This window comes from Cercospora beticola, chromosome 4, assembly GCF_033473495.1.
Source record: "Cercospora beticola chromosome 4, complete sequence".
Taxonomy (NCBI): Eukaryota; Fungi; Ascomycota; class Dothideomycetes; order Mycosphaerellales; family Mycosphaerellaceae; genus Cercospora; species Cercospora beticola.
In genome coordinates, this window is record NC_088938.1 from 374045 (window position 1) to 386703 (window position 12659).

A 12659-nucleotide genomic window follows, 5' to 3' on the forward strand; every position below is an offset into this window, starting at 1 on the left:
GAAGCCGTAGTGATGCTGAGGAATCTTATCTAGGACTGTCACACCTTAGCAAGCTTGACAAAATCCACAAGCCAAGGAGCAAATCGTACGCAAGTCCCAATACACCCGTCGATACAAGCGCTTTTGGGGCGCCCAGTGAATTCTCCCTCAGGCGGCACTGAACCAGGATATTGAGTCGTGCAACGCTCGTGGCAGTCTTCGTAGGTCATGACTCTTTGATATGGCCCACAATCTGCCACAGCGAAGCTGCAGAGAAATGCGATGATGGTTGTGATGGCTGTGAGTTGCTTCATATTGATGTTGACTTCGAGGTGAGGGGTTGTGAGGCTGGACTTCTGGGAAGTACAATATGGCGCACAGACTTTTTGAGAGGGAAGAGTCGTATCACCAAGGGAGACGGAGCAGTACTCTGTTGTTGCTATCAAGCGTCCAAAGTGACTATAGCCTGTGCCTTGGCACAATCACTCCTTGGTGGGTAAATCGAGGGATCAGTAATCATATTACGTGTGGTTGACGAAAGGAGTAAGCAATAGCACGACTGGCTCGATCGAATGTCTGACCAGATATAGACGGACTGTGAACCGGCTATGAGCTACGAACTCCGACCGATCAAAGGCCACAGATCTCATTTCCGAGGGAGCACCATCATCTTCAAGGCATGGACTTCTATTCCTGTTTCACAACAACGATCTTACTCTTCGCCGCCAGATCCCCGGCCAGTTGTTTCATAGGCACATTTGCCATGATTTCGAACACACTGACCTCGACCAGCATTTGTTTCGCAATCCAATTCCGGACCTCGACGGCGACCAAACTGTCAACGCCGTAGGCACTTAGAGGCTTGTTGACATCAACATCGGCTGCTGGGATCATCATTAATCTTGCCAGTCGTTCAGCCATGGCATTGCTGATCAGTTCAACAGCGGTACTGAGATCGGCACAGCGTGACAGCTCATCTTTCAGTTCCGTTGCCGAGGAACTGGTTGAAGATTTGCCGCCATGAAGGTTTCTCAAACCAGCGAAGCGATTGTCGTCCATCCAGTACCATTGAGATGAGTACTCGTTGTACGGCAGACCACACATAACTTGCGCAGGATGAGCATCACTACCCTCGATGGCAGTGGCGATGAGGCCATGCAGGTCGGAGTTGTGCATGACTTTCAAACCCATTGCTTTGACGTGGTCGACATATTGGTCGTTGTCGGCAACGAAGCCAACTGACAACAGGTATCCGATGTCGATCGTCATTGCTCGCAGGCCAAGGGATCGACGGTAAGACGCGAAGTAGTCTTGGAAGATATTGCCGCATCCGTAGTTGCCTTGTCCTCGGTGGCCCATGACACCAGCGAGAGAAGAGAGCATGACAAAGAAGTCCAGTTCCTGTGGCAGAAGATCGTGCAAGTTCCAAGTGCCGTGTACCTTGGGTCCAACAGTAATGCGTAGATCGTCCACTGTCATGCTGTCGAAGAGTGTATCCTTGAGGACCATTGCTCCAGTCACACAACCTCGAATTGGAGGCAGATTGCTGATGTCGTTGAGCACCGCCTGCAGTGCCGCACGGTTGCCCACATCACAGTCGAATGCGATGGCATTCGTGCTGTAAGTATTTCGCAAGTCTTCCACGTAGGCCTTATTCTCAGCGCCAGATGCCGCAGAACGAGAAAGAAAGACAAGATTTTTGGCACCTTTCTCAGCCAGCCAACGCCCAATCTCCCGACCAATACCGCCAAGACCGGCAACAATGTATGTGGCATCCTCGACAATGTCGACCTTCGGTGTACGTGGGACAGCAGGTACCACATCGGCATCGTCGACACGCAGCACCACTTTACCCATGTGCTTGCCAGTCTGCATATACCGGAAAGCCTTCTCCACTTCCGAGAAAGTGAACTGCTGAATCGGCTGAACAGGTCGAAGAGCGCCTGCGTTGATCAATTTCGACACATCATCCCACAGCTTTACCGCTCGTGGCGTAGGATTATTCTCGAAGTCCAGCAGGTTGACGCCGATATAGGACTTGTTCTCCAAGAAAGGTTGCATGTCCAGCCCGGTGTTGGCAAACAAGTCAGCCTTGCCGATCTCCAGGAAACGGCCAAACTTGGCAAGACAGTGCCAGGACTGTCGCAGAGCTTCGCCAGCGAGCGAGTTGAGGACGACGTCTACGCCCTTGTTCTGTGTCATGCGCTTGATACCTTTGGCGAAGCTTAGATCACGGCTGCTGAAGATGTGGTCTTCTGCGATGTTGTATTGCTTCATGATGAGTTGTTTCTTCTCCTCGGATCCCACTGTAGCGAAGATTTCGGCGCCGATGTGTTGAGCAAGAATGATCGCAGCCTGGCCAACGCCTCCAGCTGCGGCGTGAATGAGAATACTCTCGTCGCGCTGCAATTGCCCTGCGATAACCAGAGCGTAGTAGGCCGTGAGGAAAATCAGTGGCATCGACGCCGCTTCTTCAAAGCTCATGCCTTCGGGCATCGGAATGGCACCCTTCGCTGGGAAGCGTACAAAAGTGGCGAAGGTGTCACAGCTTGCCGTCATCACTCGATCGCCAGGCTTGAAAGCTGTGCTGGCAGAGCCGACCCGAGTGACAACACCGGCGACGTCCACACCAAGTTTCTTCTCGTTGAGGTTGCCGAGAGCGACGAGGACATCTTTGAAGTTGAGACCAACTGCCTTAACCTCGATCTCGATCCAGTCGTCCTGAAGTGGCGTATGGTAAGTCTCGTCCTCTTGCCAGCGGAATGTGTCCAAGAGACCAGGAGTCTGTGTGGTGTCAGTAAGCCATGGACATAGATATAGAATTGTCTGGAATTGTACTTACCTTGATGGTCAACTTGAGCGGGCGACCACACTTTGTGAACGACGTGGGCTCCGGCTCTCCTTTCGCTTCATACTTACGAAGCGAAGCGTCGACGTCGAGCGTGCGCTCAACACGAGGTAGATAGACCAAAGAGCCGCGAGCTGCATACTCACCATCTGTAGTCTCCCCACGACTGTGAAATCTAGCCACCTTGGTAATAGCAAGAGCAGAATCTGCTGCGTTGAAGTGCTCATGCGTGTCAATGTCCAATGTGGCAAGACGGGTACCTGCGTTCTCGTTGCGGATTGCACGAGCAAGACCGACCATGAGTGATTGATGTGGCTCGAGGCAGTCCATTGCTGCACCGCCAGTGACCCACAGAGTGCCAGCTGAGCTCTGCATAAGCTGACGTAAAGTGGTCCAGTCGTCCTCTGAGATGTTGGCGAGGATGGGTTTCTGCCACTCTGCCAGACAGATGCAGTATCTGTCTTTGACGTCCTGGACGCTGAAATTTGGCCACTCGAGGATGTTGGAGTCGGACTTCTCGGCCTTCACAGCGCTGGCAATCGCATCAGCCAACTTAACAGAAGCAGAATCTGCGGTGCGAATGATCGCAAACTCTGCGCGCTCCTGCTCAGCACCGGCAGCCGCCTTCGTAGACACAATCAAAGAGACCGGCTCCTTTGAACCTTCCCGATCACCTCTAACATCGAGATCAACACCAGAATATCCAGCTTGCTTCAGCGCAGCGTCCCACTCCGGAACATCAAGCAGCGGACCTCCAGTGCGACCATCATCCTCGCCCAGCCACCACCCCGGCAAAGGACCCATGATGAAACCACAGAAGATACGCTTTATAGTGACCTCGGAAAGTACGAGCTGACCACCGGGCTTGAGCAGCATCTTGCAGTGATTCAAAGTCTCCTGTATGCTCTTCGTCGCGTGTAGCACATTCGCGCAAACAATAAGATCGAAACTCTCCGGCTCGAAGCCTTGTGCGATGGGGTCGTTCTCGATGTTCAGCGTGCCAAATTCCATGATGGCGGCATCTTGTGTGAAGCGATCGGCGGCCTTGGCCAGGAATCCAGGTGAGATGTCTGTGAAGTAGTACTGTGACGCCTTCGACGATCCGTCTTCTCTCCGTAGACGGTCAAGCACATGTCCTGTCGTACCACCAGTGCCCGCTCCGATCTCACAGATTTTGAGGCCTGGTTGCGTGTCGGCGATGAGACCCACATATTCCGCGCAGTTTGAATTGTACGAGGCACCAAAGGCTCCCTGGTAGAACGTATACAGCAAGTCATCTTCCAGCATAACCTGCAAGGGTTCGACTTCTCTCGTGAAGATCTTGTTGAGGTTCTTTCCAATGTGATCAACCATCTGCACTGTGATATCGCCCGAGTGGCTTGTTGAAATCCGCTTTCGCGCAAACTCGAGCTTGCTGTCCACTTCAGCAGGATCCGAGGAGATTGGCTCGAACTCCTTGATGCGGTCGTGCATCCACTCCACGTACAGCTTCCAGAATCCGTCCTGCGGGATATGAGAAGCTCCATCGGCCTTGAACCAGTCAAGGCAGCGGTAGATGTGCACCAGGCACACGTACTCCAGCAGATCCAGTACAGAGTCATCGTCGGCGTTTGGGATAGTCCTGGAGTAGATCGTCTCCTTGATCTGCGCCGGCGACATAAGTTCAACGTCAGGATGCCAGACGTGAGTGAAAGTACTGGCTCGGACTTCTGGCTGCTCAGACGAAGCACCGACTGATGCAAGACCCAAACCTTCCATAACAATCAAAGGCTTGCTGTAGTCTTCCGTAGTCACAGAGATCTCGGACACCCAAGTCGTGTAGCTCGTCTTCTGCGCTTTCGAAATGCCGATCAGTTTCGAACCTGGCACTTTAGGCACATCGGCAGACATGAAGATTCGCTCGAAGGAGAAGGGTACCACTGCTTCGTTCAGAGATTGTTCGGTTCCGCTAATGGATGGAAACAGAAGATGCAAAACGCTGTCCAGCGTTGCAGGATGTATAATAGAGTCGTACTCGAATTGCTGCGGCATAGTGGATTTTGTGTCCGGCACTGTGATTGTACCATAACTCTCGCTCGGCCCTGCAAAGAGAGACTGGATGTTGCGGAAGACGGGACCGTACTTCATGCCGATGGTCTCGACATTATCGTAGAGGAAGGCTCGCGCCGGCTTGTTGCAACGCTCCTTTGCTTCAGAGAAGCTGTCTTGAAGCGCTTTGGCTTCAAGAGCTGCCTCTTGCTGCATCGTTGGCGTCAACGACGATTCGTAGGTGATCGAGATTAAACCACGTGCGTGCGTTGTCCATTCCTTGGCATCCGCAGACCAGCTAGAAACGGTAAACTCGTTGATCGTTGACGATGGACCAGCTTTGGTGGAGACCCTGCGAGGATGCAGCTGCACCATGACTTCAATGCCTTTGACATCGTCAGGAACACGCAGAGCGGTGACTATGGCAACATCGCGGAGCTCGAAGCCAAGCACCTCTTGGTTTGCATCGGCGAGCTGACGGGCCGCCTCGATGGCCATGACCACCATACCAGCTCCAGGGTACAGTATCGCGCCTTGTACTTGATGTTCGCGAATCCAAGGCGACTCGCTACAGCGCAAGAAGTTGCGCCAGGTCGGGTCAACAGTTCCAGGAATCCGGTAGCCGATGAGATCTTTACGCGGTGCCTCACGTAGGCGGTATTCTCTGCTCAGGTAACTCTCGTCCCAAAAGGAAAGCTCGTGGTTCCAGCTATATGGAGGCAGGTCAGTAAGCATGTTCGTGTCAGTATGAATGCCGTTAACTTTGTCGAGACTAACACGACACCCGCGAGCCCACAGTTCGCCGATTGCAGAAAGTGCGGTTTCGTCGGCAGCGAACTTCCTGCGAAGCAGTGTGGAGTATGTGATGCCTGGAAATTTGGTGTCTCGGAAGATGTCAAGCAGATACGATCTCAGCGCAGAGTGAGGGCCAACCTCGAGGAGCACGCTAGCGAAAGGATCTCGATCGTGAATCTTCCTTTGCTCGTTGGTGTGGTTGAGCAAAGCCTGCGTAGCCGTGGTGAAGGCTACAGGAGAGACTAGATTATCGACCCAGTACGAGGGACCGAGTTCGCCTGGCTGCACCAGCTTCCCAGTGACGCTCGAGAACATTGGAATGGCATCCTGGTTGTTCACGGTCGGCAAGCCGGCGAGAGCCTGTTCGTATGCCTCTCGGACAGCGTACATATGGTGGCTGTGATATGCACAATCGATTGCAAGCTTCGTGCAATTGATTTGTTCCGACTTGAGCTGCTCGTACAGTTCGTCCACGGCAGCGACGTCTCCCGAGATGGTGCAAGCTTTGGGGCTGTTCCAGCACGCAACAATAGCCTTGCCTTGTGTGAGTTGCTGTACACGATCCTGAATGGCATCGCCACCAAGATTGACTGCCATCATGGCGCCTTTGGTGCTTTGCCGAGCCACAGTGCTTGAAACATGGCCACGTAGCCAGGCCACAGTCACTGCTGTCTCGAATGATACATGTCCAGCAGCATAAGCGGCCGCAATCTCTCCAGACGAGTGACCTACGACCGCAGAAGGTCTGACGCCCCAATGTGCTAGCAGATCAACAAGAGCGAGCTGAACTGCTGTGCACAGAGGCTGACTGTATTCTGCAAGCTTGAGGGTCTCCTCTGCATTAGCACGCTGCAACTCGTCAATGATATCCCAATTGCAACCTAATGAGCGTATCACGTCTCCAGCACGTGTGATGCTTGCTCTGTACGCATCGTAAGTGAGCAGAGCGCGGCCCATAGTTGGCCATGCAGCGCCTTGACCAGTAAATGCGAACGCCAGTCGAGGTATTGAAGCATCAGACGACCGGACTGGGGCTACTGTGCTGTCAAGTGCAGAGTTAAGGTCGCTCACGCTGGCTGCGATGGCAAAGGACTTCCACGGATGTGATGTGCGCTTAGAGGCGAGCGTGTATGCAAGTTCATCCAGTCTCAAGCCTTCCTCGTCTCGAGCGGCAACATATTCTCGAAGAGTGCCTGCTGCCCTCTTCACTCCGGACTGGTCGTAAGAGGAGAGAGGGAACACTCGTTTTCGCTTCAGATCCTGGCTCTGTGGCTCGGAACCGCTGGGTAGCGCTTTCTTCGCTGTTCGATGTCGCCCCGAGAGACCATTTCTCGACAGATATGATGCAGCGTCTTCCAGAATGACGTGCGCATTGGCACCTCCGAAGCCGAAAGAGTTTATACTTGCCCGCCGAGGTCCGTCATTCGGCCACTCTGTCGTCTGCTGAGGGATCCTTACGTTCTCAGGCAAGGTGATAGCAGGATTGAGCTTCTCAAACCACAAGTTTTGTGGGATGAGACCTCGTTCAACGACCAGTGCCGCTTTGATGACGCCGGCGACACCAGCTGCACCTTCCAGATGGCCGATATTTGTCTTGACACTCCCGACGTAGAGATCTGTTGTTCGGTCCTTGCCGATAGTTTCGGTTATGGCGCGGGCTTCCAGTGGATCTCCAGCTTGAGTGCCAGTGCCTGTCCTTTCGTCTCAGTGAGATCTCGTAAACACTCTGGGGGACCTTACCGTGCGCCTCGACATAGCCTGTAGAGCGCGGGTCAACGCCCGCCTGCGCATACGCTTTACGAATAAGTTCCTGTTGCGCTTCACTGTTAGGCAACGAGATTCCGGGGGTCCGGCCATCTTCATTGGCTGCAGATGCTAAGACCACAGCACGAATTGTGTTTCCATCTCGAAGAGCAGCATCGAGAGGCTTGAGGACAGTGACGCCAAAGCCCTCACCACGAGAGAAGCCATTGGCTTTGTGATCCCACATTTGCGACTGATTAAGCTGTTAGCTTATGCTTTGCAACGCATCACCACTGCACTTGCCTTGCCATCTGGTGACAGAATCTTCGCTGCGCCAAGCAGAATGGACATATCAGGGCCGAACATTAGGTTAGCTCCAGCCACCACTGACATTTCCGCTTCGCCAGTACGAATGCTTTGACAAGCAAGGTGGAAAGCTGTTAAGCTGGACGAACAGGCCGTGTCCACAGTCATCTACAATCAATTAGTCTTCCCGGCACAACGCAAATGGTGGCAATTGGCTCACACTAGGCCCCCGCAGATTGTAAAACCACGATAATCGATTCGATGCAAGAGACGAGGACAGCCCAGTCGCGTGATAGATCGATGGTCCCTCATTATCTCGTGCTTGCAGGTTAGGAAAGTCTCCAGTAAATGTGCCGATATAGACTGACGTCTGTGTTCCAGAGACCTCCTGCAAGGTCAATCCGGCTAACGATGTTTCAGTATGAGAAACAAGAAGTGCAATGTTGTGCCATACAATTTTCGAACCCTTCGTAGGTAGCCTCTAATAACATACGATGTGTTGGGTCCATCGCTTTTGCCTGATCGTTAAGATGTTAGAAATGCAGATCGGATCGTCCTTGTAGTAGTGGCTGTACTCACCTAGCATATTCGAGCCCGAGGGCTAGTGGAGGCGCATTCAAACTGCCGATACCATGCAAGAGGCGGCGTTGGAACGTTGCCGAGCACTGGACAGCAGCCAAAGTGTTGTGCATTGCTTCACTCTATCGAGCTTCGCATGGTGTTTGCCAAGCATTTACGACGCGTGAGACAAGGACAGGCCACCAGCTTATCCACGTCGTCGATCACCAGGGCTCGCTAGGGCTTCGTGAACGGCGACATTGTCCCGACGATGATACGAACAAGTGAACACTAGTCCGAAGGTGGAGGACGCGTGCGAATTGCTGCTCCGCGATATCTCCAGCATATGCGCGTGGCTTTCTGCCGCTGCCGATGCAGGAATGATGGTCGGAGCACCAAGTTCGAACACAGCAAGATGGACATTGCAAGCATACTCGCCTCAAGACTGTCGACATCCGCCCGCGTAGGCACGCCGGGAAGTGAGAATTTCGCGGAGTCGGATTTGCGCTACACGCAATATGGCCGGTAATGGATACAGCTCAGGACCGAGAGCGACCACGATGCTGATGCCGGGAAACAGACCATCATACAGCGTATCGGTAATGCCAGCAAGCGAAGAGGACGTCGTCCAAACAGTGAAATTCTGTCACGAGCGTGGTATCTCTTTCGCAGCGGTGAGTCTGGTGGCGGCGGAGCGGAGCGGGGGGGGTACTGATGGGCGGTGCAGCGATCGGGGCATCACTGCGTGACGACGTCGATGCGCCATCTCTGCGATGGCATCTTGATTGATATGCGCGCGCTGTCCAAGAGTGAGTCGCGATGGGTGAAGTGAGGTGTGAGATGGAAGAAGCGGAGAAGCTGACACCATCATCCCAGTCGAATTGAACGACGCCAAGGATCAAGCATCGTGCCAAGGGGGGTTAATTACTGAAGACCTCGTCGCTTTCCTCCACCACCACCACCGCGAAGTCAGTGAGTACAGCCGTCTTCAACACCACATACAAGTCATTTCTGACTCTCCTCCAGCAATCGGCAGCTGTCCCACCACCGGCGTGATCGGCGTTGCCTTCGGAGCAGGACTCGGAAGGCTGCAAGGCAAATATGGCTACCTCCACGACAACTTGATATCTTGTCGTTTGGTCCTCGCCGACGGCAGCGTGGTCACCGCATCAGAAGCCTCACATCGCGACCTCTTCTGGGCAGTCAGAGGCGCCGGTCACAATTTTGGAATATGCCTCGAGGCAACCTTCCGAGTGTACGAGCAAGCAAACAATGGGATCCACTACTCGTGGGACCTAGAATACCGCCTGGAACACTGCGATGATGTATTCTCCACCATCAATGACGTCCACGCCAACATGCCCGCCGACTTGGCCATCTTCGTGGTGTGGCGGCGGGAGAGCCCCAAGACTGGTCTGAAGCATCTCATCCTCGTCAACCTCGTCTGGTCAGGTCCAGAGGAAGGTGCAGCATCTTGGATAGAGCAGTTTGAAAAAATTGGACCTGCATATCACAGTGGCAAGGTCACAACTACATGGCCAAACCTGCCATGGGAAACATATGGCGGCATGAACAAGATGCTATCCCGCCCGGAAAAGTGGGAGCTCCTACCATACAAGATGATGAGCGCTGTGAACGTCAAGGCGTTCGACCTGGGCACCACCAGAGCATTCTTCGAAAGCGTGAAAGCAATGAACAAGGGGTGGGATGGCAAGGGCTGGTTCGGCGCCATGTTCGAATGTCTTCCCAACCAGCAGACACGTGCACTTCCCAACGATGCAACGGCCTTTCCATGGCGTGGAACAGATCATTTCCTGATGATGACTGCGACTCCAAGGTCGCTGGACGATCGTGATGAGTTCGAGGCACACCTGGACGAATGGAAGGCCAAGTTTGTCAATGTTTCTGGTTACGGTCGGCTTTGTCAATATGTCAACTACGGCAGCACAACCGTCACTGTCCAGGACCCGCCTGAGGCAATGTACGGATATGAGCCTTGGAGATTGGAGAAGCTGAGGACACTGAAACGCCAGTATGATCCCGGTAATGTCTTCCGCTGGTATCAACCATTTGTCTGAATGTCACAAAACCACTTGAGGTATTGATGACTTACCTCTTCTCGAAGGTGCGGTCTCACATTACTTCGGCGCATATTCTGATGTCTTGCCTGCCAATGCTCACCTGTGTGTATCTTCCGATAATGCTAGAAGCCCACTACCCTGGCTGGATCCTTTCTGACGCGGCCGCATCGGCTCCAGGTCGGAGTGGATCTATACATGCCGGCGCCAACATGGCACCGAACTTGCGCTAGACTAACCCTGCATCTCTGGCGCCTGTGCGTACAAAACAACCACGTCGGCGCCGAAACTGTCTCAGCGTGCGTGGATCGACCATCGACGCAATAGCTGTGACGCTTCAGCAAGCGACAGCACGTGTACAAGATGTTGCCTGCGACTGGCCTTGTCTTGGACTTGTTGTCAGTAAGCTGCCACGACAGCCAACTTCGGACTCAATGTGCAGATCAGGCTATGCATCGCATCCGAAGCCACAAGCAGCCGATTTTCGACATGTAGCTACTGGAACGCTGGAATACTGCTGCAAGCGGCTGACCTCAAAGTGCTGCCCAAGATGACTGTCTTCGCAGCGATAAGTCTTGTGGTAAGCGCACGTCCAACCACCTCTGTCGACGTAAGCTAAAGGAATGTAGGTGACTGTCCTGTTCTTGGCACGAGTGGTCTACAGAATCGTGCTTCATCCGTTACGTAGGTATCCAGGCCCGCGTCTGTGGGCAGCTTCACGATTGCCATGGCATTTCTACAACATACGTGGGACGCTGGCGCACAAGATTCATGCTCTACATGAGCAGTACGGTAGCGTTGTGCGCATAGCACCAGATGAACTCTGTTACACATCGTCCGCTGCTTGGAAGAAGATTTACGGCCAACCGAAACCTGAATTTTCCAAATGTCTCGATGGCCGAGGCATTGCGCCCGTGATCAAACAAGCACATTTGCGAGGCATCATTGCTGCAGAGGTTGACAAACATCGAACTTCAGACGTGCCATCGCCCCAGCATTCTCAGACCGAGCACTGGCACAGCAGGTCAAAAGCACAGTGACAATCTGATATATTGTTTACGTGCTCGCTGTGGTGAAGGGCCAGTCGACCTTGTGAAATGGTTTTCACTGACAGCTTACGACATAATCACAGGTATGCATGACGCCGATATCGATATTCCCCCACTAAATGTAGGAACAGAACTCACATTCGGGGAGTCGAATGGCTGCCTGGACAGCCCAGACGAACCCTGGCTCACAGTGATGGGAGCTAGGGCAAAGACGATACGATGGTGGCAGTTCTCGATCTACTATGGATTTGATGAGATCGTTTCGAGACTTGCGCCTGCCGCTCTCACCGGATCACGAAAGGAACACATGAAGATGCTCGCGGGCAAGGTTCAGCGAAGACTGAAAGACACTACTGATCGCAAGGACTTCATGTCCTACATACTGGACAACAAAATGGAGCCATTGTCAGTGTCTGAGCTGATAATCATGGCGAGCGCGTTCATTGTCGCTGGATCGGGGACTTCGGCCAGAGCACTTGCAGCGACAATCTACTTTCTATGCCAGAATCCAGAGAAGCTCTACTTGGCAAGCGACGAAGTGCGCAAAGTCTTCTCGAGTGAGGATGATATCACGATCAGAGACACTGCATCGCTACAGTACCTCACGGCGTGCATCGATGAAGCGATGCGAATGCACCCACCTAACCCTTCGACTCTACCACGGTTTGTCCCGGAAGGTGGGGAGGTCATTGAAGGCCAATGGGTACCAGGTGGGATTGCTGTCGGCGTGCATCAACTATCGGCTGGGCTCGCAGGTTGGAACTTTGCCAAAGCAAAGGAGTATCATCCCGAACGATGGCTTGATGTGTCACCTGGTTCGCAATTTGAACGACAGGACAAAGCTTCTGTACAGCCCTTTTCATATGGACCTAGAAGCTGCGTTGGCATTAAGTAAGTCACGACAAGCAACACGATACTCGCCCCACACAAGACACTGACTTCAGATAGCCTCGCATATGCGGAGATGCGCCTAGTCTTGGCAAAGCTTTTGTTTACGTTCAATCTGGAGTCGACCACTGATGCTGAAGGCTGGACTTCACGACAGAAGAATTATTTGACTTGGGAACAAATCCCTTTGATGATTAAGTTGAGCCTCAGGACGTGAGATATGTGGATTGCCTGCTTGACCGGGATTCTGCTCGGCGGCACATGCAGCGACGATGGCAATCAATCTTCCCCGGCAGGCTTCAGGTGGACTGATACTCGAGTCGGAGACCATATCTCCGCTACAACATTACACGTGCGGAAGATATCAAAATTGACAATTATGCATCG

General features: G+C 53.1%; 3 protein-coding genes across 3 annotated transcripts; 2 read left to right on the forward strand and 1 right to left on the reverse strand.

The window, feature by feature from the left end:
- Positions 1-666: 666 nt before the first annotated feature.
- On the reverse strand, positions 667-8208 carry ALT5 (Highly reducing polyketide synthase alt5; the record flags this gene model as incomplete). Its single annotated transcript, XM_023596646.2, has 6 exons — positions 667-2763; positions 2822-7341; positions 7391-7646; positions 7697-7867; positions 7920-8104; positions 8154-8208. 6 exons carry the CDS (start codon positions 8206-8208, stop codon positions 667-669), a joined length of 7284 nt encoding a protein of 2427 aa, XP_023452697.1.
- A 464-nt stretch (positions 8209-8672) lies between these two features.
- RHO25_005766 (uncharacterized protein) lies at positions 8673-10335 on the forward strand (the record flags this gene model as incomplete). The annotated part of the gene is made up of 5 exons (XM_023596647.1): positions 8673-8782; positions 8838-8931; positions 8985-9066; positions 9134-9229; positions 9284-10335. 5 exons carry the CDS (start codon positions 8673-8675, stop codon positions 10333-10335), a joined length of 1434 nt encoding a protein of 477 aa, XP_023452696.1.
- Positions 10336-11577: 1242 nt separating this feature from the next.
- On the forward strand, positions 11578-12489 carry RHO25_005767 (uncharacterized protein; the record flags this gene model as incomplete). Its single annotated transcript, XM_023596648.2, has 2 exons — positions 11578-12275; positions 12333-12489. The coding sequence occupies 2 exons, from the start codon at positions 11578-11580 to the stop codon at positions 12487-12489; spliced, it is 855 nt and encodes a 284-aa protein (XP_023452699.2).
- Between the last annotated feature and the right edge of the window lie 170 nt (positions 12490-12659).